This window comes from Balearica regulorum, chromosome 5 (assembly GCF_011004875.1).
Source record: "Balearica regulorum gibbericeps isolate bBalReg1 chromosome 5, bBalReg1.pri, whole genome shotgun sequence".
Classification (NCBI taxonomy): domain Eukaryota; kingdom Metazoa; phylum Chordata; class Aves; order Gruiformes; family Gruidae; genus Balearica; species Balearica regulorum.
Window position 1 is genome coordinate 71,404,929 of NC_046188.1, and position 22,830 is coordinate 71,427,758.

The window sequence follows — 22,830 nt, forward strand, 5'->3', positions numbered from 1 at the left end:
TGTGCCTGGCGTGGGCAGGGGCGTGTGGGCAGGGGCCTCCCTCCTGGGGCGTAGGGTTTGGGTCGGGGCTGTGCCAGCTGGGGGGGTCCCGGAGCTCAGCAGCACTTTCTGCAGTAGCCACCAGGTGGCAACGACGCTGTTGGGCTGGCCACCAGCCCTGGGAGCTTGGGGGGCCGGGACAGTCCGCTAGCCAGGCTGGGTCAAGGCTCGGTGTACTGTGATACTAAAGGGAAACTGCTTTTCAACTCCTGTTTTTTCTCTTAATCTGGGTAATACGTAACCAAAATAAACGTACTGAGGAAAAACCAAACCAACCAAAAGGGCTGTTTTTGTCTTGCTGTATGCAGCTCACCTGTGGTGTGTGGCTGGTGTTGCCCTGGGGTGGCTGGGACCTGCTCCTCTGTCTGCAGCCCCCCTTTGGGGCAGGATGCCTCTGGGAAAGCGTGGGGTTAGACCTGGGGGGACCCAGTCCCGTGCAGCCATGGGAGGAATAAGAGGGCTGGAGGCAGCTGGGACAGGCCCCTGTAGCCTTCTGTCAGGGTTTGGGTTGCAGCCCAGTCTGCAGCCGGTGCTGGATCTCCAGCCCAGGAGCTCCCCTGAATCCCTTGCTGACGAACCCACAGCGCTCTGCCCTGCTCAGGCCCCAGCCTGCTGCCCAGGCTGAGAGGTTGAGCAACGTCCGGGCTTTGCTCGCCTCTTCCCGGCAGCATTTTCCCGCGCTCTGGCATGAGCTGGGGGGGGGATTAGCGTGCCGCTAATCTTGCTGCGCGGCTGGGAGGGAGGAACGGGTCAGAGCCAGCGCTGGGAGCCTGTTGCCACCGGCTGAGACCGTTCTGGGCAAGGCGCTTGGAGTAGCAAAGCATGGGGGAATTAGGGAAATAATCTGTTGCTGTTGATCCCAGAGGCGGGAATTTGCAGCGTCGTGCCAGGCCCCAGGCCTGGGGACGGAAGAGGGGGAGAGCCAGGCCAGCAGACGTGTGAGCGGAGCTCCCGGCTGGAATGCACCAGCTCAGCAAGGGATTGTCCTCCCTGGGCTGGGCAGGCGCTGTGCGGTGAGCCCGGTGCCCATAACAGCTGCCCAGGCCATGGCGGCAGCAGACAGCCCCTCAGCTGCCCTCCGGCGCCGCGACCTGTGCAGCCGAGGCATCCGCCTGGCCGGGAAGATGCGCTCGGATGTTGTCGACCTCCTGGACACCTACGTGAGTTTGCCCTACTCCCTCTGGCTGCCTGCAGGGCTGGGAGCGCTGGCGGGTTGTCCGCTGCTACCGAGGTCTGGGGGGCTCCTGGCGGCTGTGCGGGGGTGCGAGCGCTGCAGCCCACGGCAGAGACGGAGGATGAAATGCTGCTGGCCAGTGCTTGGGCAAACCCTGAGCACTTGGCCTTGCACTGCTCCGAGTGCTTCCTGGCCAGCATCAAAGCTCAATCGGGGCCCCCTGGAGCTGGTGCTGGCAGGGGTCAGGGCGGGGGGGATCCCCTCAATTCTTCTGCCACTGCTGATCCCCGGCTGCTCTCACCCCTGCAGGTGGAGTGGCAGGGCTTGGATGCCTCGGCCAGCGTGGCGGCAGTGGAAGGGGTGCCGGCGGCAGCGGCAGAGCGCTGGGATGAGCAGACGGGGACCCAGCGGCTGCTGGAGAACCTGGCAGCGTACCGGGCCTTCCAGGCCCTGCTGGCCCAGATGCTGGAGGAGCAGCGGGAGCAGCTGGGTGAGGCTGACACTGTCCTGGGCCGGGCGCTGGCGGCCGTCCTGCTCCAGGTCTCAGCCTTTGCCTACCACCTCGAGGAGCTGCTGCGGCTGGAGAGTCGTGGGCCCCCCAGCGAGGAGGGGGCCGGACCCCCCCCGCTCCCCCACCTCAGCCTCTTCGAGAGGAAGTTGCGGGGCCTGGGGGTGCTGCGGGAGCTGGCCCAGTGGGCCGTTAGGTCCGCACGGGACCTGCGGCAGCTCGCCAAGCCCAGCCCAGGCAGCAGCTCGGCTCCCAGCCCAGCTGAGAGCCCTTGAGAGCAGACGCAGGGCAGGGGGGGCTTGGGTCCCGCTGGGGCACAGCTGGGACCTCCTTGCCCACCCCTGTGGAGGGCTGCTGATGGCAAAGGGGGTTGTTCAGGGAGGAGGGTGGACAGGAGGGACCAGGCCCCCCCCGCACTTTTGATGCTGGTCCCTGCAGGCCCCTTTCCCTGTGGGGAAACTGAGGCACAGGCCACACTCTGCCCCGGAGGGAGCAGGGATCCCCAGGCAGGGCAAGCCTCGGGGGTGGCTCGGGCTCTGCCTGCTGGGGGGTTGCAATTGTCCCCCAGGAAGCTGCTTTGTCGCTCACCCCAGGGACCAGAAGCCGTGACCCTCAGCAGGCTGTGGCAGTGCTGGCCTTTTCTTTGAAATTTGGTTACTGCCCAGCTTGCCATGGCCAGGTGCTGCCTCCGGCGGATGGAAGCTGCCTCAGGGCTCTTGCAGAGCAAGGCAGGAGCAACGGGGCAGAAAAATACCACCTGGTGAAAGGAGTCTTGGGACCTGCCCCCCAGCTGCAAGACACGAGGCTTCGCCTCCTTCACACGGACTCTTTTCTCCCGCCCGGCTCGCATTTTCTGTGCATTGAATTTCTGCTTTAACTGTTTGGGGCCTTTTTCAGGTAGGGGGGGGAGTGTGGGGGTGTGATCAGGAGGGGATTTCTTAACCACTCAGACAAGGTACCGGAGAGGATCTTTTAACTGAAGGCTGTGATTCAGAAGATCCTCTGCAAGGAGGTTTATGCCTCCAGGGGTTATTTTGGGACTGAAAACAGCACAAAGGATTAAACAGCCCCAGCGACATCTTTCACCCTGTCAAGGGGAACACAGTGAGGTTTCACAGCTGCCCAGGATGTGGTTTTCTTGCCGAATGGATGTGATGACTGCTGGCTGCCATGCAAATAAAAGGGCTGGGAGATCCACCAGAGTGACGTGACTTCTTGGGGAGGTGGGACAGTGGGGCTCGACCTCACCGGAGAGCTTGCCTGCCCCGTTCCCACCCCAGGGAAGGATCGGTCCCAGTGGGGTGGGAGGTTTGGAGGGGACGGGACCCTCTGGGAGGCCACGGGGAAGATGAAGGAGATGGAGGTGGTGGGAGGATGAGGATGGCGTGGGGGGTCACCGGGGCTGTGCTCTGTCCTGGTGTGGCCCTGCCTTCCTCCCTGACCTGTGAGAGAGAAGGCAACGCAGAAGGATGCCGGGGGCACAGGGTGCAGACCTCAGCTTTGCAGCTCGGGGACAGATTATTTGCAATGTTTCTGCTTCCCTGCACTTGGGAATAGCGATTTCTGGCCTTTCTTTCTTTCAGGATTAGTCAAAGTGAGTCCCTTTCCCAGCAGGTATTTCTCCTCCCAGTCTTGTCCGCTTTGTGCGCTTGAAGCCATCTTGCTTTTCTCCCACTTGCCCCCTCGTGCTCAGCAGTGGCCAGGTGCTCACATCCTTGCCCGCCTGCTGCCCCTCACCTTCCCGAAGGTGGGCACGTACATCTCAAACGCCACATGTCCATCTCTGAACCTCATGACCGAAGCAGACGGGAAACAGACCTTCCTTCTCCCACCGCAGCAGCCTGGGTATGAGGTGACCTTCACATCCCTGGGGAGCGGGCCCCAGCCCTGGCACGGGTCCGTGCAACTCAATCCTTCCAGATCAGCTGCTGGCAGTGCTGTGAGCTGAGCTCGGCTCGCTGCTATCGCGCTCTGGCAGTAGAAGCAGCAATGTGGACTGAAGGTGGACAATGATGTTGGTTGCTCCAGGGGCTTCCCTGGGCTGCGCTCAGCAGCACGAATCGCTGCTTTTTCAATTTTTCTTATTCCTTCCTTGCTACCTTGCCAGCGCCACTGGCCACATCTGTGTTTGCAAAGCACTCGCTTTGAAATGGCCACCATAACCAGAAACAATGTAAAAAAGCAAACCGTAATCCAAACCTTCATGGTCTGGCTGAGCAAGAGGCTCCAGGTCTCGAGCTTTCCCGCCAGGAAGCCCCCACTATGCAGTAGAGGGATGGTGACGTCTCAGCCTGCCGGGTTTTAATGCTATTTTTCACCTGCAACCCCGAAGGGAATCACTAGTAAACTGATTTGGTGAGAACAGGGGCATCCGACGGCCGAGCTCCCTCGCTGCTGGGGGGCCCTTTGGACTTGCATTGGCACAGGCTGAAGTTAGGTTGATCCGGGTGGCTGGACGTGACCAAAGCTGCTGATTTTGGGGACAGAAATGAAGAGCTTGAAGGGAGGACAGTCGTACACCACTGAGGACCCCAGCTGGCCTCCTGCAAACTAAAAGCTCACCAAAAAGCCATCTGAGATTGTGCTTTGGGAAGAGAGAAAGGATTTGCAGTGCTGGTGGAAACGGGGAAGGTGGGGGCTGTGCGCCTGAATTGCAGCAGGGAAGAAGCCACCAAAACCAACCCATGGGTGTGTTTAATTTCAGAAAATAAATGTTTGGGCTTAATGCGTGTTTGGGAATGCTTTGTGGGGTTGGAAAGGTTTTTAGCTGACCAAGGCGGCTTCCTGACCTCAGGCGTCCCCATACTTGGGTGCTGGTATCAGTGCTGGGAGAGAATAAATTCGCCCACTGTGCACCACCAGCTCACCCTTCCCCTTGCACTGTCCCGCAGCAGCGTTGCAGCTGACTTTTTGATCCTGAGCCGGGGCAGGGGAGGAACGTTCACCAACGCTTTCCTTTTTAATAGCAGGAAAACCTTTTCCTCTCGCCTGAGTCAGCGGAAAGGATTTCCCCGGGTTTCCCCGTCGTGGCCTTGGCTGCACTCGCCTGCCGCAAAGGAGCAGGTGAAAACCCAGAGGAGCAGCTCTCCGCTGCCATGCTGCCTTCCTGGGACGGGCTGGGAGCCCTGCCTTGCAGGAAAACATGCTTCAAGCGTGGCCATGCGTGTCTCCAAGGGCAAGCTGGGAGAAGGAGAGATTTGCTTGAACTTGTGCGGTTCACCTCCTCCTCTCTCACCACAAGCACTCACCAGCTGGCATCACTGCAGTTAGTCCTCACCTGTTTCTTGCCCCTTTTTCCTCCCTTCCTTTTTTCCTCTGTTTGGATCTTGCCTAATGTTTTCTCACCACAAGTGCTGCTGGCGGACGCTCAGCGGGCTGGGCAGTGCCTGGGAAACAGGTTTGTCTGGAGAGGAGTTGCACCGGCCGCCGGGAGTTTGGCAAGTCACGCAGCGGCACCGCAGGTCCCCGCGTTCTGGGGATGAGCCACCCTCTGAGCTGACACGGACCAGGGGATTGACTGGGAAACCCATGCGCGTGAGACCTGGATGCGATCTGTACAGTTTTCCCCGAGCGAGGCGATGATGGGTGTTTTGTTTAATATCTGAGAAAATTGCTGTTTTGTGTGTCTGAGCACAGGTGAGACCTAATGCCAACACTTGTCTGTGGCCAACATCTGTGGCAGCGCTGCCCCGGGGTGCTGCGCGTCAGGCTCATCAGAAGAGCAAGCTCAGGATGAACTTTTATTTTTTTTTGGGCTGCGAGGAAGGGCCAGCGCTGGCTGCTCCGGTCCCAGGCAGAGGTGCCCGTGTTGCACCGCCAGTGGGAGCACACGGGTTTTGGTTGCGCTGGTTTCAGTTCGCGACGAAGCCAACGGAGCCGCCAAGGCACGCGTAAGTCAGAGGAGCATCCTGAAGGGTTCGCGGCCTCACACCAGGCTGAAGCTGCATGAAATCTCCCCAGAAAGTCCTTCCCAGGGAAACTAAACCGTGGCAGGCAGCTGAGAGAGCTGGGTTAGAGGAGCCGGGGTTATGGCCCAGGCACCCCTGGAGGCACAAGGCAATTTCAGGCTTTGAAGCCATTTTTGTGCGTCAGGGACCATGGCCGAGGGCAGCTCACGGGGCTGCTCCCCGCGGGCGCTGCAGCCTGGGGAAGGGGACGGTCGAAGCTCTCGGACCACGTTTCACTGTCGCAGCACACGAAGTGGGGTCTGGCCCCAGCGCCCTGCCTTGGGCCAGGCATGTTGACCCCCCAACGCCCCAATATCCATTGCTGGCAGGCTTGAGGCCAGCGTGGTGCACAGGGGTGGGTGCACACCGGGGTCTCCCTGCAGCACCCGGGCTGCAGTCTGTTAGGGGTGTGGGGAGCACTGGGGGGGTCCTTGGGCTGCAGGGGCGGTGTACAGCGGGCACTGGGAGGGGTCCCAGGGGTGCCGGGTGGGGGCGCGGGGGCCTCCTCCGCCCCCCCCCCCCCCCAGCGGGAATGGTTTCTCCCGGCTGTGCCCCCCCTCCTCCGCCCCCCTCCCCCCAGCGGGAATGGTTTCTCCCGGCTGTGCCCCCCCTCCTCCGCCCCCCCCAGCGGGAATGGTTTCTCCCGGCTGTGCCCCCCCTCCTCCGCCCCCCTCCCCCCAGCGGGAATGGTTTCTCCCGGCTGTGCCCCCCCTCCTCCGCCCCCCCCCCGGCGGGATGCTCGGTGCCGCCGGGCCGGGCCCGGGCGCGGTGACGTCAGGGGCGAGGCGGCCCCGCCCCTCCGCGCTCTCGGGGCGGGAGGGGCGGAGCCGCTTCCCGCCTCCTGGGGAGCGGCGCTGCGGTCCGCCGCGGCGCTGAGGGGCGGCCTTCGTCCTCCGCGCCCGCTCGGCGGCCAGCCCCGGGGCGGGGGGGGTGGGCAGAGCCCTGCGCCGCGCCGAGCATGCGAGTGCTGGCGGGGCGGGCTGCAGCGGCCGCGGGGCGTCTGCGGCGGCCAGCCGGAGCCGGGGCTAGGCGGCGGGCCGGGGCGGCGGAGCCATGCTGCTGGCCTCGGCCGTGGTGGTGTGGGAATGGCTGAACGAGCACGGGCGGTGGCGGCCCTACAGCCCGGCCGTCAGTCACCACATCGAGGCGGTGGCCCGCGCCGGGCCGCGGGCGGGCGGCAGCGTGGTGCTGGGCCAGGCCGACAGCCGGCTGGCACCCTACATCATCGACCTGCAGTCCATGCACCAGTTCCGCCAGGACACCGGTGAGTCAGCCCGGGGGGCAGCCGCTGGACGGCCGACCCCTTGCCCCAGCGTGTCCTGCCCGGCCCGGCCCGGCCGGGCCCTGCGCCGAGCTCCCCGGGCTACGATGGCGTTGCTTTGCGCTGCTTCGCATCGCCGGGTGCCGCAGACCTGCCTGGTTGCACGTTGCGCCGGGCTCCCCGGTCTGGCCTTGCGTTGCTCGGGTCCGCGCAGCACTGCCCCGTCCCCCGCTGCCCGAGGCTCCCCGGCCTGGCCTTGCGCTGCTCTCTGCTCTGCTCTCTGCTCTGGAGTTGCATTGCACCGTGCTGTGCCGCCCAGCGCTGCCTGGTCTCATGCTGCTTCGTGCTCCCTGCTCTGCCGTTGCGTTGCATCGCCCGGTGCCGTCCAGCGCTGCCCTGCCCTGATCCCTCGCAATGCCGCGCTGCACGGGGTTGTGGTGCCAGGCCCCGTGCTGCCCTGCCCGGTCAGGCGCTTTCCTGCCTGACCCGACGGAGCTGGATTCGCTGTGCGTTTCCAGGTCCCTTATTGCGTTGCAATGGTCGGTGTAGAGTTGCACCGTGCAGCGCTTTGCTGCCAGGTCCGGTATTGCACAGCGCTGCCTGACCTGGAATTGCATCGCACAGTGTTGCACAATGCCGTGCTGCTGGGTCCCATGCTGCATTGCACTGCCTGCTCTGGAGCTGGGTTGTACTGTGCTGCCTTCCCCAGTCCTATATTGCGTTGTCCTGTCTTGCCCTGCGTTATGCCCTGTCGCCTGCTCTGCCATCGGGTTGCTGGCTGTATTGTGCTGTGCTGCTGGGTGCCGGCGCTGTGTTATACTGCCTGATCCTGGATTGCGTTGCCCGGTCCATACTGCATCTGGACTTGCCTTGCACCGCCCTGCTGTGCCTGCCCTGGAATTGCAGAGCTCTGCTCCTCCGTGCCCAGTCCCATGCTGTTGCCCAGCCCTGCCCAGGGTTGCCTGCTGTCAGCTTGCGTTATGCTATCCCGCCTGGTCCCTGGGTGCTTGCCGTGTCCCGTTCTGCCCGGTCCTGACTGTACATTCCTGGTCCCTTACAGGGTCATGCTGCCCGGCCTCCTCCCTGCTGCTCATCCCTGGGCCCTATTGCACGCTACGGCCTTTTTCTCTCCCGGCTCGCAGTCCCTTCTTGCACGGAGCCCATCACCTGCAGACTCTTCCTAGGGCCCTGCCTCACCATGCCCAGCTCCCTCTGTGCTACCTCTGAGCCACCACCAACCCTAAAGGCCCGGTCCTGTACTGTGCTTGGGGGCCAAATCCTGCCCTGGGTCACGGCAGCCCATGGGGGTGCTCAGGGTGGGGGCACAAGCAGGTGGGGGGGATGCTCAAGGATGCACAGGCGGGTGGGGAGTCCCTGGGTTGGTGGCTTGGACAGATAAAGGGAGGTATTTGGGGGTGAGGGGACAACTAGCAGGCATGGAGGTCCCCAGGGAGGTGGGGCTGTGGAGGGATTCCAAAGGTGGTGGGCCATATATGGCCCTGGGGCTGTCTGGGATGTAGGGCACAGGCACCCATGGAGGAGAGGTTGGCACAGGGAACTTGTGCCCCCTCCCTCCCCAACACCCACCCCCCCGTGATGGTCACGGGAAGGGGACCAGCCAAAGTCCCTTGTCCCTGGGACAGGGGGTGCTGGTTGCAGTGGGATGCTGGACGCTCTCCTTTGTCCTCCTTCCCCCAGCAGCCCTGGGGGCTGGCGGGGACCCTCCCCTGCCTCTGGGTGTGGGGACAAGGGACCTCTGCGGCGGGGCTGGGGGCCAGCCTCTGAGGGCTATTGTTGCCCAGGGAGGAGGCCTGAAAGGGGGATTGTTCTGTCTTTCCCTGGGTTGCTGGGGATGTTGGTATTTTGGGTCATTAAACAGCTCTGATTTGGGGGGGTCGTGACCCTGGCAGGCCCTGAATAGCTATTGTCCCTTTTCTTCCCCTGCTGAATGGGAGGCCGGCTGGCCGTGCTGGGTTGGGGGGACACACAGCGTTCCCACACTGCCGCCCGGGGACTGCCAGATGCTGCATGCTGCCGCCGCTGCCCTCCCTGCCTCCCGCCAGATTAGGATAAATCACCGCCCAGCTCCCCTCCAGCCCTGCTTTGTGCCGCCAGCGCTGGCGGCTTTTCTCCCCTGGGTGCCCTGTTGCAGGACAGGGACGGCTGGCCTGGCTTGCCTAGGGTGCAGCTGAGCCCAGCCATGTTCAGCCTGCCCTGCTGTGCCATGAAATGTCCCAAAGAGAAGGGCTTTTTCCTCATTGTAGGAGTTCCAAAATTTGCGTCCGTGCTTTGAATATGTCCTAGCTGACTGGGAGCGGTGGGAAAGGAAACGCCTAGCACAAATAAGGATGCAAGCCACAAAGCCTTCGTGCTTTACGCTCTCATCCCACTCTTAATGCTCGCTGACAGGGGAGCAGGAGCTGGGCACGGGGCCCCACTTGAACTCCTTTGCTCGGCCTAACAGGGATTTTCCTTCTGCTGCGGGCTGGGTTTCCATCGCGGGCCTGTTTGGCAGGGGCAGACGGTGGGGCTGGTGCAAGCCCTGCTCCCCTGCGCGCGCGGGCTGAGCGGTTGCATGCCAGGGCTGGGAGGGCAGCTGCCACTGTAGACCAGTGGGGGGTGAAACCTGCTCTCCTGTCACACTGGGAGCGCACCCCAGTGCCCCGCGCGTAGAGCCCGGGGGCTCCCTGACCCTTCAGGCGCACCAGTGGCAGAGCAGCTTGCTGGCAGTGGCCTGGGGAAACCAAGGCACGCCAGTCCCCTGGCAGGGCGGGGACACAGCTGAGCCGGAAAGCCGTCCTGTCCCCGTGCAGCACGCCACCGGCAGGGCAGGTTGGGGTGGTTTCGCTCCCTGCCTGCGGGTGGGTGCTGGCGCCAGGGTCTGATGGCGTGTCTCACCCTCTCTCAGGCACTATCCGCCCTGTCCGGCGCAGCTACTACGACCCGTCGTCGGCACCAGGCAAGGGAGTCGTGTGGGAGTGGGAGAACGACAGCGGGTCGTGGACGCCCTACGACATGGATGTGGGCATCACCATCCAGCGCGCCTATGAGAAGCAGCACCCGTGGGTGGACCTGAGCGCCATTGGCTTCTGCTATGTCATCGACTTTGCCACCATGGGCCAGATCAACCGACAGACCCAGCGCAAGCGCCGTGTCCGCCGCCGCCTTGACATGGTCTACCCGCTGGTCTCAGGCACCCTGCCGAAGTCACAGTCCTGGCCGGCCAGCCCTGGGGCAGCGGCAGCCCCTCCGGGCCCCGCCTGTGCCTGTCCCCAGTGCCTCCTGGTCATGAGCGTCAAAGCCACCGTGTCAGCTGCTGGCCCTGGCACTGCCACGCTGCAGCCCCGCAAAGCCCCCCCTCCGCCGCCCGCTGCTGCCAAAGCCCTGGTGCTGGCCCCAGGGGCCAAGGCGCCCGATGGTATGGCCACGGTGCGTGGCTCGCTGAAGCCACTGGCAGCCCAAGGGGGCCGGCAGCAGGCAGCCAGCACGCCCACCTTGAGCTCAGCCAGCTCCGCTGCCAGCCCCCCCGGAGCAGGCAGTGGCAAGGCATCCCGTCCTGGCCTCGGCACCCTGAACCGCAGCCACCTCCAGCGCCTGGCCATTGCCCAGTCCCGGGTGCTCATTGCCTCTGGGTGAGTCCTGCTGTGTGCAAGCGAGAAGGCGGTTGGGGGGAGAACAGGGGTAGTGTGATTTCCTCCCACCCCCCAAGGCACAGAGGGTCTGCAGCCCCATGGGGCTGCCCGCTGCAGGGGTGCTGTCACCCCTTGAGCCTGGTGGGAGATGGACCTTGTTGGTCCCCAACCTCCCATGGGCAGAGGGCTCTTGCTGGGCCCCTCGCGTTCCCCGCAGGTGCCTGGGGACTGGAGTGGGGATGGGGTGGCTCCTGCATCTTAATGAGGAGGCTGAGGCTGCTCTTTCTCTTGGTGGCAGGGAATGGGTGGGGGACTGCAAAAGGCCCGAAGAAAAGCCATTCAGGCCCCATGAGAAGGGGTCCCTCCAGACTCCCACCCTCTGAAGACACTTTTTTTTCGAGGGGGTGGGCATTTAACGAGCCTGTTTCTCCCCTTTGTCTGGCTCTGCCGTCAGCCTTCTGTCGCAGCCTGGCCCCTTTCCTCTCCCTCTCCATCCTCCCCCTTCCCTCTGCTCCTGAGCCGCTGGGAAACTTTCCCATGGAAGAGAGCCCCAAGGGGAGGGGGGGGGAAAGAGCCACGGCAGCAGCGTGGCTGTAGGAGAAAAGAGGGGAAAAAAACCAACAGATCGGCCCAGGCAGCAGTGACAAAAAGGAACCGTGAATGGAGATGCAGGCGGGGTTTCTAAAGAGCGAGAGAAAAGGCGGCGGTGGGGTGGACGTTGCCCTGTCGGGGGATTCTCCATTTCCAGCCAGGGCCCATGCAGTTGCTCAGGCAACTGTTGTCTGGCCCCTGGGGGCTGCGGGGACATGGGTGCTTGCTGTCGGCCCTGACGTGGTCTCTGCTGACTCCTTGCAGGGTCCCCACCGTCCCCGTGAAGAACCTCACTGGCTCCAGCCCCGTCAACCCAGCGCTGGCAGGTGAGGATGGGGCCACAGTGGGGTGCCCGGTGCCTGCGGGTGTTGGCCCCCCTGGGGGGGAGTCAGCCCCAGCAGGGTAGTTCTTGGGGCAACATCAGGGGTTTGGGGTGACACTCGTTCCTCAGTGCCATTTCAAACCCCCTTGCCCAGGGATCACGGGGATCCTCATGAGCGCAGCCGGACTGCCCGTCTGCTTGACACGGCCCCCCAAGTTGGTGCTGCACCCCCCACCCGTCAGCAAAAGCGAGATCCAGTCCATCCCCGGCATCTCCCACACCTGCCGCAAGACCACCAAGAAACAGGCCAAGAAGGGTGAGAGGCAATTTGCCACTTGGCCCCTGTTCCTGTCCCCCCTTCCCTGCCTGCTTCCCCTGTCCCCCCCGTCCTCTGTGCTGCCCTCCAGCCCCTCTGACTCTTGCTTTCCTGTAGGTAAAACCCCAGAGGAGGTACTGAAAAAATACCTGCAGAAGGTGCGGCATCCGCCCGATGAGGTGCGAGCAGCAGGGGTCACGCTGGGGTGTCCCTGGAGTGCTTTGCTCTGGGAGGAGCGAGTGGGGACGCAGGCGATGACCCCACAGTGTGTAGGGGTCTCCTGCTGCCCTTCATGGTTCTGCCCTGTCCCCTTTCCTGCTCTGAAGAGGGGCTGTGTGCCATGTGCACGTGTGGCTGGCCCCTGTGGTGGCCCAGGGTGATGGCACGGTACCGGGGGGGAGTTCTGGTCCCTGGGCAAGAGCAAGGCAGCTTATCAGCCCCGTGTCCTTGGTGAGGCTCCAGCTGCACCCTTCTGTCTGACCCCTCTTCCTCCCCTTCTGCGCAGGACTGCACCATCTGCATGGAGCGCCTCTCTGCACCCTCCGGCTACAAGGGACCCCAGCCGGCTGTTAAGCCCGACCTGGTGGGGAAGCTGGTGAAGTGCGGCCACGTCTTCCACCTCTACTGTCTGGTTGCCATGTACAACAACGGCAACAAGGTGCAAGGCTGCAGCCCCAGGGGATGCCCGAGCCCCCAGCTGGGCGATCAGTGCTGAACTCCACCTGCCCTCAGTGGGACTGTGCTCGAGTCCTGCTGCCCCACCGGGCTCTGACCTTCCCGCCCTGACAGGGAGTTCAATTTTTATCAGCGGCAAGCACTTTGGGACCACTAAATCAGAAACCAGGGTTGTGTGGGTGTTTTTGCCCCCACTGTGCCCAGTGTTACATCCCTGCTTTCTTTCCCAGGGTTAGTGGCAGTGAACTTTGATCCCTGTGTGTTTGAGCAGGGCTACCTAGCATCTGGTGCTGGGCAGTGCTTTTCCAGCCACAGGTGGGATTTCCTGAGCCCCCTGCAAATGGCCCTTGTGCTTGACATTCCTGGGAAAATGTGTTTCACATTGCTTGCAATTTTTTAATATTTATTAATATTTAATATCTTTTAATATTTATTATCTTTCCCTCTTAAAAAACCCCGCCAAAACCAAAACCCCCAAACTCAAAACAGAGGTAAGGAGTGAGGACTGTAAAACTGATGAGGAGAAGAAATGCAGACTTCAGGCTTTTGGTTAAAGTTGGGTTGCCCTAGCAAATACACCCAGGCCTACCCCCTGCTTCCTGAAGTGTTTTTGAAATGACTGTTTTCATGATGAAAATGGTGTTCAGTGTTGCTCAGGGACAAAGTGCCCGGTCTGGCTTGGTGCTGGAGGATACCAATTTCATGATGTTCCCCTTTTTTCTTGCTCTCAGGATGGGAGCCTGCAGTGTCCCACCTGCAAAACCATCTATGGGGTGAAGACAGGGACACAGCCCCCAGGGAAGATGGAGTATCACATCATCCCTCACGCGCTGCCTGGCCACTCTGACTGCAAAACCATCCGCATCATCTACAACATTCCCCCAGGGGTGCAGGTGCGGCCTGGCCCTATGCCCGGGAGGGGTACGTGGGTGGTCCCCTGTGGGGGCTGGTGGCCCTTGTCACCGCTGTGTTATTCCCAGGTCATGCTGCAGCTCATGCCTTGACTCAGGGCTCCAGGTTCAACGATATCTCGGGAGCTGCATGTCCATAAGGATGTGGGAAGTCTGGGGTACATCTGCATGAAAGTGTTGGCCCCATCTGCTTGGTGGCAGAGGGTACCGTAGCATGTAGGGCCACCGTGCTGGAGTGTGGCCGCCCAGCACAGCAGTGAGCAGCTCTGCGTCCACTGAAATTGGGGGGTTACCTTGTGCCAAGAGCATCCTTCTGAGCTCCAAAAGGGTTTTGTTCCTCTCCCACTCCACACACTGCAGGGACCGGAGCATCCAAACCCTGGGAAGAGCTTCACCGCCCGTGGCTTCCCCCGGCACTGCTACCTGCCGGACAGTGAGAAGGGCAGAAAGGTGAGGGGCTCACCCAGGCAGCTCGAGCTGGCCAAGGCACGCTCAAGGGCGTATTGAGGGGGAGAGGGAGTGAGCAGGTATTTGGAACATGGGGAAAAGCGGATAAGGCTTATGCAGGCAAATCTGGGTGGAGATTTTCCCTGTAGCCCATCCGGCATGCTCTGCAGGAGCCCAGCGGTGTTCCCAATTGCTGGGGGAGCTCTGCAGCCCCGTCCCGTTATTTTGGTTGGGGTAGGACTCCATGCTGGCATCCCAAGCTCCCTGGGAGGGCTTGCCTGTGGGTTGCCTGCATTGCTTGGGGCATACGGGGATGATCAGGCGTGCCCTGAGCAGAAGTGGGTGCTTCTCCCCCTCCATGTTTATCTTGCTGCCTGCCCCATCTCTCCCCTCTGCAGGTACTGAAGTTGCTGCTGGTAGCCTGGGACCGGCGCTTGATCTTCGCCATTGGGACCTCCAGCACCACAGGCGAGTCAGATACGGTGATCTGGAACGAGATCCACCACAAGACAGAGTTTGGTTCCAACCTCACCGGCCACGGCTACCCCGACATCAACTACCTGGACAATGTCCTGGCTGAGCTTGCAGCCCAGGGCATCACGGAGGAGAGCCTGGTGCAGGAGAAGGACTGAGACCGCAGCAGCGAGGCAAGGGAAGGGATGCCTGTGCATTGTTCCCCCCACCCCCCCAGGATACAGCTGCTGGAGAAACCTGCCTGGGGGCTTTGCTGGGGGCACCTGTAGCCCCCTGCTTCCAGTGGCACCTGCCTAGTGGGAGCATTCCCAGGCTGGCTGGGGATGTGGGAGAAGGTCCTTTTGGCCATCCCCTTCAATCCTGCAGGGAGAGAGCCTCCCCCCACAGAGCCACGGGGCTTCACACTGGCCTGGCCGTGTCCCCCCTGGCCAGTGTCCTATCCCTGCTGCTGGTGTGCCGAGGGCTTGGGGAGTGCCAGGCTCCCCTCCCTCTTCATCCATCGGAAGGTCCTGGGCTGGCCCAATGCTCCTGATGTCCACCTGGGACTGGGACCTGGCCTGGGGTGGGAGTGGGGGCCATGGGAGTCCCCCTCGCTCTGCCTTGTCCCTCAGCCATCTGTTTGTTTGTCCTGTCTGGTACCTACCCGCTGTGTCCATGGAAGTTGGGGGGGCCTGGTTTGCCTTGGCTGGCCCCCCAGCCCTGTGCCCCCTTCTCCTCTTGGCTGTATCTGAGCCGTGCCCTACAGGGTCCCCTTGTCTGGGCTGCCCCCCGCTGCTGTGCCAGGGAGGTCCTGGTGGGTGGTAGGAAATGGTGGTGGCGGTGGCATGTTTCCTGGCCTGTCTCCTGCCCCCCCCCCGAGTGGGTTCCTTGAACTGTTCGTATGGGGGTGTCCCCACGTTGAATTTTTATATACCTCATGTTTTGGGGTTTTGTCGTATATATGTACATATAGGTGGTGGCATTTTGGGAGGTGGCCTGGGAGCTGGGAGAATGCAGTGCTGTGGTCAGCCTGGGGGCTGAACCCAGTAGCGCTTGGGGGGGGTGGGGTGGGATGGGGGCAGCACTGCTCCCCTGCTGCAGGACCCCCCCTGCCCTGAAGGGGGTCATTGCCTGTCGCCTGTGGGTTCCCGTGGGGCCAGGTATGGGTGGGAACTGTTCCCCTTCCCGCTGGGTCCCAGCACCGTCCCCAGAAGTCACTGGGGAGGCCTTTGGGGGTGGTGGTGGGGGGGAGGTGGCTGGCTGGCGGTGGGTTGGCACAGTGGTTTTGGGCTGGGGCCAGGAGTGTTGGGGGGGGTGCAGAGGAGGGTTTTGCATGGCATCTTGGGGTCCCTGGCAGCCCCCGAGGGACTTCATAGGTCCTCTCAGAGCCACCTGTGATGGGGAGTTGTGGAGGTCCCTATGGTTTTGGGGGCTGCCCTGGGGGCACTCTCGCCATTGGTGGGGGCTGGCTACGCTCATGCCCCTGCCTGTGAGACCTCTGGGACTGGAGAGTGGAGTGGGGGCCAGCACCCACGCTGTCCAGGCTGCCCCCAGCCCTGCACTGTTGCTCCCTAGGGGGTTGGGGCTTCCTAGCCCGTTTTGTTGCATTTTTCTCCTGGTTTTGCTGGGGGGGGCGGGGGGTCACCTCGGCCTCTGTCCCAGGGGACAGTGGCACGGGAAGGGGACCTGTCCCACTGTGCATCGTTCTGTTGTTGTTGCTGTTTTTCCTCTTCCTGGCCTGGGAGTGCGTCGTCCCCAGCCGGCCGCCCTGCGGAGGTGGGGGTGGGGGTCAATAAAGCGGATGGCAGGGGACGCTCACTGTCCCTGCATGGCCTGGCCTCTCTGTTGTCTTCTGTCCGTCGTCTGTGTGGCCAGGCGAGCGAGGGGGCACCGTGGGGAGGGCCAGGCACCCCTCATCCCCCTGACGCTCCTTTGCACCAGTCTGTCCCCAGCCATCCTTAGCATGGGATGTTATTTTCTACCTCAGGGGACAAAATCTCTTTCCCCAGGAAAAAAGCCTTTTTTGGGCAGCTCTGCAGCCAGGGGAGCTGCAGCAGTGTGATTTCTTCTCCGCCTGAGCCCTGGGCTTCCCCCACTGCAGAAAAACCCTGGCTGGAGCTATGCAAAACCCTCCTGTGATCTGGGGGAGGAAGGGGAGGTCCCCCACCCTCCCCAGGTGCCAGCCTGATGTCTTTTAATGTGACACAGTCTTTTCACAACATGACTTTTTTTTTTCTTTTTTTAATGCCGTGTTGCCTATGCAATTAGTTGCTGGCTGAAATAAAACTGATCCGTGCCTCTCTGCATGCGTGTGTATATCTATCCCAATAGATATACATGGAGACAGGGGTTGCCGTCCAGTTGCAGCAGGCAGGAATCGGTAGCTAACTCCGCGCACGTCTCCACGGTTCCCCTCCGCTCCCTCCTTTCCCGCAAGGCGAAGCATTGCTAATGCCATCTGTGCTGGCCCTGGGTGCCTGCAGTAGCTGGAGGGGGGCTGTCTGGGCTCGGAGGGCTGAGGGTCTTTTCCCACGAGTCGGGCCCTAGCGTGCACCTGGACCCGGTGTTTTTACAAGTAGCAAGTCTCCACTGTGGATGCGCTTGAGTCCTGCTGGTGTTCCTGTGTGTCAGAGAAGGGTAGAGGGGTTGCACAGCTTCCCTGGCTTGTTGGGGCCAGCCTCGGGGGCCAAAGAAGATGGCTGTGCTCAGAATTTCCTTCTCTTTGGGTGCTCAAGTGTCTCCAGTGGCTTGCTGAAGGGCCCTGGGTCCCCTTTTTTGGTTTTAGGGCAGGGGGACAGCTGGAGCGTGGCTTGCAGTGGAAGGGAAACTCGCTGATTTCTGAAGGGGCAGAGCCCTGGGACTAATTGGAGGGGAGAGATGCAGCTGTGGAGGTGCAGGGGCTCACGGGGGCAATATCATCGTGGGTCCCGATGATGGGTTGACCCTGGGAGTTCGCCTTCGAGGACAGCCAGGGAGGGATGTCTGAAGGACCATGGAGCCTCCCAGGTGCTTGAGGCTGGAGCTTGGGGATCCAGTGGAGGGCAAGAGCACTTGTCACCCCATGGAGGGGTGAGCCTGGGACCTTTGTGGGGACAGGGACCCTTGGCCCCAGGGGGCGAGGGGCAGGGGGCTGGTGGTGCTGCGCAGCTTTGCCCCTGGAAAGGGGGGGGTGGGCAGGGGGCTTTGCCTGGGTTTGGCGCACAAGGCATCGCCTGGCAGCTGTGGGGAGGGGATGCTCACGCCATCAGCTCCTCCGACTGTCGCTGATACCCCTCACCCACGCTCAGCACAGTGCTGTCCTCGGGCCTCGCAGTGGCCAGGCTGTCCCCTTCGCCCATCGCGCGGTACCCCCTCGCCTTGTACCTCCGGCGGCTGTACCAGACTGTCACCAGGATGGTGGCCAGCCCCGCCAGGACTGCTGCAGTGACACCAGCCACCTCGCCCCCCGTCAGCCCCCGGCCCCTCACTGTCTCCGCCACGTGCTGGATCTCTTCTGGCCGGGCCAGCCGCCATGCATGGCTCTGCCCATCCCTGACCCAGGTGCTGTCCCCATCCCCGCTGCTCACCAGCACGGTGTCGATGGCCGGCAGGTTGGTGGGGGGCCGGGTGAAGGGTGGCAGGCGGGCGGGCGGCAGCAAGCCCCCTGTGAAGATGCCAGCCTGTATACAGTACTCCACCTGGCAGCTATCGCTGATGAGCGCCAAGTGCTGGCTAAAGCCTGGGGGGCAGCTCTTGGCATGGGGGTCCTCGGCAGTGCCCTGGTGCTGCCCTGCCAAGGGGTTCCCTGCCTGACAGCTGAAGAAGCCCCCAAAGGGCACCGCATACTGGCTGCCCCCCTCATAATCCTGGCTCACACACACCCTCAGCTCGTCGAAGAGCTTCAGTGGGAAGTACCCCGAGGGGCAGGACTGGGCACCGGTGATGTAGTTGGCGCTGTGGGCACTGAACAGCCCCCCAAAAAGGTATCCCGAGCTTGGGGCCACCGGCCCACTCATAACGCACCAGTAGGCGCTGAATTGCACCCGGGAGAGCCAGAAGACGTCCCGGCACTCACGGTGGCAGAAGATGCCCAGGATACACTTGTTGTGGCACTCCAGATGGCTATGGCCTTCCTCCCGTTCCTGCGTGCCCAGCAGCACTGGAGTGTAGGTGGTGGGGCAAGAGAAAGCGCCAGTGAGGGGGTTCCTCTGCTCCAGCCCCTGGCACAGCGTGTTGGTGTCAGGGCCAGCCAGGCCGGCACACTCCTGGAAGACTCCCCCGAAGGTGAAGTTGGTCATGGCACCCTCGCAGGAGCCATCATCGGCATTGGCATGGAAGTTGAAGTTGGGCGAGGTGGCATCGGTGCAGCCTGGGTAGGTGTTGAAGGTGTAGTAGCGGCGGATAGCCATCTCCACTCGCCTGGCCAGCTTCTTCACTGTCGGGGTGGGCAGCTCTGGCAGGGTACTGGGGTTGATGAAGAAGTACAGGGGCAGCCCTGAGCGGTCGAGAGCCACCAGCTGATTTCTGATCCCCTCCTGCCATGTCTTGAGGGTAATGCCTGGGTAAAATGGGGTCCCGCCAATGCTCTCTACCCTGGAGTTGGTGCGGTTCTCCAGATACTGCCTGGTGAAGCCGGAGCTGACGTCCAGGGACTCCTCGGTTTTCGCACTGATGATGCTGTGGAAGGCCACGCCAGCTGAGGCAGTGACAGCACTCCGCATGGCCCAGCTGTCCTTCAGGAAGGTTGCCTTGATCTGATCCTCCTGCACCAAGCTGGCTCCGGCATCGACAGAGGTGATGGTGTGGGTGCCATAGTTAAGCACCAGCACCTCGGCCAGAAAATCAGCCATCCGTGTCTGGTTGTTCTCTAGGTGGCTGGCAATTGTCAGCAGCTGTTTTTTGAAGCCCTTGTCCAGGACTGCCCCTGGGTCTATCTTGGCAGTGTAAACCAGGTTCCTGACTTGCACTCGGGTGGTGACAGCACGGTCTTTCACTTGGTGGGTCTTGGTCCGGTGGAAGTCATGGGAGAACTTGCCGTTGATGGAGGAGAAGAGGGACAGCTCCAGGTTGATGGAGGCAGAGGTGATGCTTTGGTAATCTTTCCAGGACTCGATGATCTCGGAGTTGATGTCCAGGTTGCTCTGCTTGCGAGGGATAGTGAAGATCTCATCTGGGATGATATAAGATCCGTCTTCTGTGGTCTTGCACAGCGAGTAGCTCAGGCTGATGACTCTGCCCATATCCAAATTCCTGAGGTTATCCCAGCCCCCCCCCGGCAAGACTTCCAGACTTGGGAGCTTCAGGGCCTTCTTGCACTCTGGAAACTCCACAGAGGAGGACAGCTGCTGGGACTGCTCAGCCCCTCTCACCCAAGCCACTGACATCCAGGCGAGCAGGACCCCCCACAGCACCCAGCCCATGGCTGAACCAGCGCAGGGCCCTCGCCAGACGTCTGAGCAGCGAGGTGGGAGCTGGGGAAATGAGCTGGCTGGGGGTACAGCTGCTGGGTGGTTCCTCCTTTTGGGGGTTGGATTAACAAAAGGGAAAGGAGAAGTGAGAACTGATTAATGTGGGAAATGACTGAGTGGAGCTGAGACAGCCAAAAGCAGAGGTGCCCAGAGCTCATTGCCTCCCTGTAGTGAAAGCTCCCTCTCCACATGAAAGCTGCTCTGCTGGGGAGAAATCTCCTTGCTCTGCCAGGAGAAATCTCGCCTTCAGCTCTTCACTGTGCCCAGGGACTTTCACTGTGTGAATCTCCCTTGGCCAGTGCTTGGGTGACTCCTCCAGATGAACCTGCCCCCCCCCGCCTCTGGGTAATCCTGGCTCCTTCGTGCCGTGCAGGGGACCTGTCCCCAGCCCCACGGCCTTGGGCTCCTGCTCACATGACGGGGAGAGGTCTGGCCCTGGCTGCATGGGCTCTGCTGCTGACTCCAAGGCTTTCCTCCGCGACAGAGGCGAGGAGAGGAAGCGGGGAGATGGTGCAGTGTGGTTTCAGTGTGGGGAACAGTGCAGTGCTTGTATCCCTTCTCTCTCGGGGAAGAGGCTGCCTGAGACCCTGGGGCAGGCACTGGTGGGTTTGGAGAATCCCTCCATGGGGGCCAGCCCACGGCAGAGGTGTGTTTCCTCCACCCCTGTACCAACATCTACTTTAGGGCCCTCTGCAGCCTCCTCTACACCATCCCTGTCCTTCCCCCAGCTCTGCAGTGTCTCCAGCTGGGAAAAGCACCTCCTGCTCAGGACTGCTGAGCCACAGGAAGCTGATCCCGGTGGTACTGAGCTGGCTCTGCCCAGGGACGCTGGCACGTGGCTGGGCCCCGGGTTCGGTGGCACCGGGCAGCTGCTGCATGTTTTGGGGAATAAACGGTTAAAGCAGCTTCTGCTGTGAAAGCTGTGACTCTTTCCATATGGAGAGGCTCACTTCCCCTATTTTTGTTGGTTAGTTCCTCTTCTCAGGACGGTTCTGGCATGGGACAAGGCTGAAGCGAGAGCTGTGATGGAGGAGGGACATCGTAGATGCATGTGCGCTTTTGCCAGGATAACGCTGGGAGTGGGGAATGGATATGCCATCGGGGATGGCCTCGCTGTCCCCGGTGTGGGGCTTGGGCCCCAGAGTGCTGGAATACCCTGGTGTAGGGAGCCCCTTGCTGGAGGCTCCCACACCAACCTGGAGCCATCTGCATTTCAGAGCGGGCTGTGAGGCCGCCTCACCCAAAATCTATCCGTGGGTTTCACGAAAGGGGAGGGGGATACTTTTACAAGAAACAACTCTTTTGTCCTCATTGAGGTTTTATTTTTAGGGAAAGCTTGCAGAATCTTGTCACAATGAGAAGCGGCGAAATGTGAGCTCCAAAGCCATCAAAATGAACCAAGTGGGGTTTTTCAGTTTTGTTCCGGCTGTGACTATTAGCAGTTGGTAGAGGATGTGGCCCAATTTGTGGATTTCTGCAGAGAAAGCAGGACTGAGCAATTTTGCAAGCTCTGTGCCCAGCATGTGTGCTGGTAAATGAAGGAGACAAAGTAGGAACTGGGGCCATGCAGATGCAGGTATGACTTGAGTGGTTGTAAGCATGGCTGCTTGCTTTAATTAGCATCGCTGCATTAAGATGGTGTCATGGTTTAACCCGGCAGGCAGCTAAAACCACCACACAGCTGTTGGCTCGCTCCCCGCCTCAGTGGGATGGGAGAGAGAATTGGAAAGAAAAAAAAAGAGGTAAAACTTGTGGGTTGAGATAAAGACAATTTAATAGGACAGAAAAAGAAGACAATAATAATAAAAATAATAAAGAATATAAAAAACAAGTGATACACAGCACAATTGCTCACCAAGTGAAGCCAATACTCAGCTAGTTCTTGAGCCAAACTGCCTCCCAGCCCACCCCCAGTTATATACGGAGCATGACGTCATATGGTATGGAATATCCCTTTGGCCAGTTTGGGACAGCTGTCCTGGCCGTGTCCCCTCGCAGCTTCCTGGGTGCCCCCACCTTCTCATTAGCAGGGCAGTGTGAGAAGCTGAAAAGTCCTTGACTGCTTGGCAACAACTAAAAACATCAGTGTGTTATCAACATTATTCTCATACTAAATCCAAAACTCAGCACTATACTAGCTACTAGAAGGAAAATTAACTCTATCTCAGCTGAAACCAGGACAGACGGTGATTTGATCCAATGTCAAGACCTGCCTCCTAGAGACATCCAAACTCAAAGAACCTTCAGGCAGAACAGCACTTTCTCCTGAAAGTCAGCCACAACCTGTTTTTCTACAAGTGATCTCCTGACATTTTTAGGGCTCTGTAGACCATCTTGACAGGGTCAGGTCATTCCCCAGCAGAGAGCTGCAAAAGCGGCAGGGAGCCCAGGAGGCCCCTTGGGGCAGTTTCACCATAACCACTGGGACCAGCGGCCACCACGCACTCGGGGATGGCAAGGCCAGGTGGGAGGAGTAAGCATGTCCTGCCTGACCTCCATGCACCCAAAGCCAGCTTTGGCTATTCCTGTTCCCTGCCCCACCTGATGCAGACCACTGCTTTGAGTTGCTCTTAAATTAACATCATTTAACCTCACTGGTTTGGTGTTTGTTTGGTTTGTTTTGTTTTTTTTTCCTCTTTCTGTCCCATGTTGCTTGTGCAACCCCTGGCATCAACGGTGTAGAAAACAGTCTTTCAACACTTACAGGCTGTCTTTTTCCTGGGTAGAGTAAAACCAAAATTTTAGCAATACTCTTACAGGACCAGAGGGAGTGGGGGCAATTAGAGGCATGCTAATTGTCCCCTTTGTGAGGACATTTCCCAGGGAGTCTAATTGCAGGTGAGTGCCACCATTTAATGAGTCCTATAACATCCCCACCCCACAGCAAGCTCTGTGTGTCAGCCTGGTGGTGATGACGTGGCTGCTGCAGGCACTCGTGGCAGGTAAGAAGCACAGATACCTCTAGCATGTTCTTTTGGAGAATGTTTCTTGAAAAGGTATTGACTGTGGCTGTTCTACAGCTTTACTTACTTGGCTTTACAGGGGCTTTCCCAGCTTTGGAGAAGAAGGAAGGAGAAACCAGGCAGGAATCACTGGGTGATTCTGCC

At 60.8% G+C, this 22,830-nt stretch overlaps 3 protein-coding genes across 4 annotated transcripts; 2 read left to right on the forward strand and 1 right to left on the reverse strand.

The window, feature by feature from the left end:
- The first annotated feature begins 390 nt into the window (after positions 1–390).
- Positions 391–2,907, forward strand: CNTF (ciliary neurotrophic factor). The gene is made up of 2 exons (XM_075755731.1): positions 391–1,199; positions 1,523–2,907. The coding sequence occupies exons 1-2, from the start codon at positions 1,086–1,088 to the stop codon at positions 1,994–1,996; spliced, it is 588 nt and encodes a 195-aa protein (XP_075611846.1). The 5' UTR covers positions 391–1,085; the 3' UTR covers positions 1,997–2,907.
- Positions 2,908–6,508: 3,601 nt separating this feature from the next.
- DTX4 (deltex E3 ubiquitin ligase 4) lies at positions 6,509–16,115 on the forward strand. 2 transcript variants are annotated; one of them, XM_075755732.1, is made up of 9 exons: positions 6,509–6,932; positions 9,838–10,561; positions 11,417–11,478; positions 11,629–11,790; positions 11,908–11,969; positions 12,296–12,448; positions 13,197–13,358; positions 13,737–13,826; positions 14,222–16,115. In XM_075755732.1, exons 1-9 carry the CDS (start codon positions 6,722–6,724, stop codon positions 14,453–14,455), a joined length of 1,860 nt encoding a protein of 619 aa, XP_075611847.1. In that variant the 5' UTR covers positions 6,509–6,721; the 3' UTR covers positions 14,456–16,115. The 2 variants fall into 2 exon arrangements, with proteins under 2 accessions (XP_075611847.1, XP_075611848.1); XM_075755733.1 differs by lacking the exon at positions 13,737–13,826.
- Positions 16,116–16,748: 633 nt separating this feature from the next.
- On the reverse strand, positions 16,749–19,718 carry MPEG1 (macrophage expressed 1). The gene has a single exon (XM_010313655.2). It carries the CDS (start codon positions 19,673–19,675, stop codon positions 17,513–17,515), a length of 2,163 nt encoding a protein of 720 aa, XP_010311957.2. The 5' UTR covers positions 19,676–19,718; the 3' UTR covers positions 16,749–17,512.
- Positions 19,719–22,830: the final 3,112 nt, after the last annotated feature.